This window comes from Gavialis gangeticus, unplaced genomic scaffold, assembly GCF_001723915.1.
Source record: "Gavialis gangeticus isolate Ggan-Ray unplaced genomic scaffold, GavGan_comp1, whole genome shotgun sequence".
In the NCBI taxonomy this organism is placed as follows: domain Eukaryota; kingdom Metazoa; phylum Chordata; order Crocodylia; family Gavialidae; genus Gavialis; species Gavialis gangeticus.
The window spans coordinates 19,547,321-19,552,711 of NW_017729006.1; the positions used below are offsets into that span (position 1 = coordinate 19,547,321).

The 5,391-nt window shown below is 42.6% G+C and overlaps 1 protein-coding gene across 1 annotated transcript in view; it reads right to left on the reverse strand.

Moving 5' to 3' along the window:
* Positions 1-5,391, reverse strand: part of MYRIP (myosin VIIA and Rab interacting protein) — a 278,869-nt gene that overhangs the window by 114,049 nt on the left and 159,429 nt on the right. The window contains exons 3-5 of the mRNA XM_019508912.1: positions 3,385-3,465; positions 915-1,012; positions 474-554 (exon numbers count right to left, since the gene is read on the reverse strand). Of these exons, the coding sequence (XP_019364457.1) occupies positions 474-554; positions 915-1,012; positions 3,385-3,465 (260 nt within the window). The remainder of the gene's footprint in view (positions 1-473; positions 555-914; positions 1,013-3,384; positions 3,466-5,391) is intronic.

Consider the following 5,391-nt stretch of genomic DNA (forward strand, 5'->3'; position numbering starts at 1 on the left):
AGCCATGGGGTGAAGGGAAGCTGGGGTGCTCGGGGAGCAGTCAGGGGATGGGGCTTGGCAGGGGTCCCCCCATGGTCCCTTCTTCCCTCCTCCAGCCCCCCCCCCTCTATTTACCAGCATGGAGTCTTGGTTCAGCTCCGTGGGGCAGCCAGCACGGACTGCCAAAATCTCTAAAGCTCTCTGGGTCTTTTCCAAATCGATTAGGAGAGCTTCAAATCAATTCAGACCTTTTTATTGGTCTCCTGATTCAATTCGGATTTGGAGATTCAGCTTCCAAATTGGGCCGAATCTCCTCCAAATCAAATCAGCACCAAAAGCTTCGCACAGCCCTGGACAACTGGTGTACACCTGTATACTGTATTCATACTCTTTTTTTAGCACAGGTATAAAGGCTAATTTCACCAGTGGAAACATGCTGCCTGCCCAAGCCCCTAGACATGCATTTTACATGAGTAAAGCTTGCATAAGCTTACCTTCTGCACTATGGTCGTGGCAAGTTCCTCTATCAGTTCCTCCTTGTGTTCTCGTAAATAACATGCCTCATTCTGTTTGTCCTGAACAAAGGTGCACATGAATAAATGCTACAGATTCACAGGAGATATATATAACCTAGACAGATATCTATTTACCAAAATCAATACAAAAAGGGTGATAATGCCATATTTGACATTGCATGAAGAAATAACTTGAAAGCAAGCAACTTGAACTTTTATGTATTTCTTAAGTGGAACATATATGCTATCTTGATAATAAATTTAAGAGAAACATCACAATTGTTTTAGCTAACGCAATAAGATACTCCATGTCTGCTTTATATTTTCTTTGATATTTACTTATCTTTCCATCCCTATTTAAATACAGGTGAAAAAATCCTGATCCATATAAATCAGCAGAATGTTATTAGAAAATTTTACCAGGCTGTCACCATATGCATCTGCCTTGGAAATGGCTTCTTCTACTGCTTCTTCTGCAACTCGTAATGCCACAGCAAGGGTGTCCATCATACTATGTCCTAGTCAAAGAATAAGACAAAATCTCCACCTTTATAGTATACCAAATATAAGCACAAGCTGCCAAATTCAGACCCATGTTCCAAACTACATTCAAATTTTGGTAGTTCTTATATCTCAGATGTTGATGGAGCCTACTGCAGTGATGCAGATCCAGACTCATACCCCAAGTTGCTGATGTTAAAATGTGGTTCTCAGAACTCTAATGAGCAATGACATAAGCATGTTAATAGACAGAATAATTTCTGGGTAGCTTCTATCCATTTGTATATTCTAATTGAAAGAGGTTATTATTTTTTCTGAAATTAAACAAGGATAACGTAGAATATCAAATACAAAAACACAATGCTTCTGTAAAATCCCCTTTATGTTTTCTCTATTAGGTGAAGGTCATAAGAGAAAAAATTGTAATGGAATTCAACTGAGTTTAGACCTATCTGATAAGCCATTTATGAATGAGCATTCATGAAAGACCTCCAACCTGTGAACATGTAGGCCCAAATTCTCAAAAGTATTTAGAACCCTAACTCCCATTAACTGTATAGTATTATGAAAATAATACTGAAATGAATGAATTAAGATGGGAAGCAACACAAAACAGGCTATCATGCTCCCTCTGAACCACAGAACCTTTGGAAACTCACTAAAGGTTTTAGGTTAAAGATAATTTATTTTGAGAACTTTTCATCTGTGGGTGCCAGTTCTACTTACAGATCTACCAATCCTCCCAGCTATTTACTAGGGCTGTGTGAAACAGCACTGTTTTGTTTTGACTTCTTTTTTGCCATTTCAAAGGGACAGTGTTTTGCAGTTGCAAAGCACTGTTCTGTTTCATTTTGTCGAAACTGTTTCGCTGTTTTGATGTGTTTTGCCCATAGGCTATAATGGGGAATCAAGAAAATGCCTATAACTGTCATTTCTTGCCTGATTCAGATGAAAATTGCAGGAATGGTAGCCCCTTCTGAGGGCATGAAGCCTGCCAAGTTTCAAGGAGATAGATGAGCGGCTTTCATGAAATTGCACCTCAAACTGTTCAAAGCAAAACTCATATCACTTGCCGGCAATGAAAGCCTACTGTTATCTCACATGCAGATCCGGGGGCCCGCTCCCCCCAGGAGGAGCCTGGCACAGCCTTGCAGCCCTTCTTGGGGGCATGCGCCCTCAGACCTGTGTGAGGGATGACAGCAGGCTGCTGGTGCCAGCTGGGGCCAGCGCCAGCACTGCGCTCTTCCTGGTGTTCGGCGTGGGCTGCACCAGACAGAATTGGGTGCTGGCGCTGGCCCCAGCCGGCAGTGGCAGCATGCTGTCATCTGCATGCTCTGCAGCTGGTGAGTGTGGAGCTTTAAAAAAAAAAAAAAAAGCCCTGCACTCACTGGCTCTGGCAGTGGTGACTGGGGCCTCTTTGGGCTTGTGGCAGAGCTCCCCCATGCAGTGCAGGGCATCAGGGATCACCCCCCCCCATCTGACATCTGCTCCATGGTGCAGGTGCAGCATAGTTCAGCAGGGTGCCGCGCACTGTCCAGGACCTGAGGCAGCCCCCCCGTCAGCCGGAGCTCTGGCTTTGATTCCCTGGCTCTCTGATCATTCTCTCTGCTCTTCCCAGGGGCAATAGCCCCCAGATTTGCATGCGGGGTTTCAGCAGGTTGCTGCTGCCAGCTGGGAAAAAATAGCCCAGAGCCACTGCCATCACCAGCTGGCAGCGGCAGTCTGTTGTCAACATGCATCATCCAGGGGTCCGCGCCCCGTGGGAAGAGCTGGGGGAGAGAACATTCCCTTAAACATTCCCCTAGCTCCCAGTTCAATTCCCCAGCCTCCAGTTCTATTCTTCAGCTATTCCCTGGGGGGTGCGAGACTCAGCTCTGCATGCCGGGCTTCAGCAGGCTGCCATGGCAGGCTGGGGCCAGTGGCAGTGCTGAGCAGCTGCTGCCAGCTCCAGCCTGGAGCAGCAGCCTGCTGAAACCCTGAGTGCACATCAGGGGCCTTCACCCCCTGGGAAGAGCTGAGGAAATGACCAGAGAGCTGAGAGAAGTGATCAGAGAGCTGGGGAATTGAACCAAGAGCTAGATGTCAATATCAGAGCAGCCCTTCCCCCCACTTCCCCCTCCCTCTTCTTAGTTTCTGTTTAGCTGCAAGCAAGTCAGCTTCTAAACTCGAAATGTTTCTAAAGTTTTGAAACATTTTGAGTGCCCTCATTTCGTTTCAAAGCTGTTTCGAAGCTTTTCATTTCATTTTGATTTTGCTGTTTTGAGCTCAAAACAAGTTGAAGTAGCTTCAAAATGAAACACCCGTCAAAATTTCACACAGCCCTACTATTTACCAGTACCTCAAAATGTAACACCTCAGTTTAGTCAAAAGGAATTTTAAGCATAATTACCTTCAGACTGTCTGTAGAATGTAGCATCGCTGCCACAAACACTTCCTTCATTTTCTGTGCTTCCTTCAAAAAAGCTTCCTTCTGCTCAAAAAGAAATTGCAGCACATACTGGTATTACTTGATAGAGTCATATATATTTTTAGAATCCAGTTCACTCTCAACTGGATTCTATTTTTAGATATATTTCCAGATATATTTTTAGAATCCAGTGCTCGTGTTTCTAATTGCACCTTATATATGGTACAGCCCAGATCATTCATATCTTGGTAGTTCACAAAACTATACGTTTACAGAGGATTGCCACCTTAAGGATGAGCTGTGCTGCTGCTGTGTCTTTTACTTCAAAGGACATCACTTCTTCACTCAGCTGGAGCTCATTGAGGATCCATGCAGCCAATTAGAGAAGTAGTGTTCTTTGAAAAAAAAGCCACAGCAGGGGTCTGGTGCACCTCGGTGGTCTTGTGTAGTGGTTTGCTGTGGCTATATATATATCTGTGTAGTTTGCAAACCCGCATCTTTGCAGGATGATAAGGAACCTAACCCTGCAAAATACTAGGGTTCTACTGTATAAGTGAGTATTCTAAAAAATCCTGTTCCACTTCAGCCTTTGTGCAAAAAGTTTTCTCACATTGGCTTTGTTGATTTTGGATGTAGGAAACTGCTTGTGAAGTGAAAGGGAAAAGGGTGAAGTTCCTTCAGTATGACACTTGTGCAGGAAAGAACAGTGCAGCAAACTTGGTTTTAACATGACATTTGGGGCTTGCGATAGATCTTGGCTTCCAAAGGGCACTACTGTATAAATAAGACAAACCCAAACATTTAAAGCCATATTTATTCTCAAATGGAACATGAGGACTATTTTTAAAGTCATAACTAAAGTAGGAAAAGAAAGTTAGAAATGATATTTGACTTTGACAGAAAGATCTTATTTATCTTGCACATCTTTCTTGTGTAAACAGTCATTACACATGTGAGCAGTCCCATTTAAAAGGCAAAATTCAATGAGATTAGTGGACTAAGGAATGTCTAAATGACTATGGTTTGGCAGGATCCATCCTTGATTTTTCTGATTTCAGCATGTATATACATTAATGTTGTTATCCCACATGTTTCACACCCACTTAAAATTTACTTTCTCTTCTTAAGGAATAGTCTTCAGAAAAAAAAAGAAATTGATAAGGTGAAAGAAAGCAAATGAAGCAAAGAAAATCAGACTGCAAGTGAATGTGGTCAAAACACAGTATCTCCAGGTAAACAAGACAGCAGTAAATCAGGGACCTCACATAACAATGAACAACATAAACTTTAAGCCAGTGACCCACTTCAAGTAGTTAGGTTCTTTCATAAGACAGAATGGTAATAAAAAGGAAGAAATTCAAGGAAGACTGGAAGCAGGAAATAGAGCCTACAGTGTAGTGCACAAGCTCTTGTCATCCAAGTTCATCCTAAAGAAAATTAAGTTTCACGTCTATAAAACCATAATCAAGTCATGTACAACCTATGGAAATCAATCCTAGATTCTCTCTCAAGCAAACAAGATAACAATTAGATTGTTTTGAAAGAAAGTTCTTACAGAAAATCTTTAGTGCATAGTATGATCCCATAACATAAGAATAATGAATAAGAACCAACAGCAAGTTATATCACTTCAACACAAAGCCAACCCTGACAGGAAGTCAGGGCATGACAACTGCAGTGGCTGGGCCACATAGAAACAATGCACATGATCTGGACACCAAAGACACTGCTCTTCAGGGTGCTGGAGGTGAGGAGGCAGCCTGGAGGACTGAGATGAAGATAGCTAAATGATGTAGTGTCAGACTTATAGAAATTAAATATGGATGACTGGAGGCTGAATGCACACAACAGATGGGAATGGATGAAGACAGTGGAGGTAGCCAAGAGCCTCTAGGGCTTTTAGTGCTATATTACGCAATTACACATACAAAAGAGAACAGCTTATCATAATAGAATCTTTTAGCACTGGAATAATCCCCTTCTACTTAC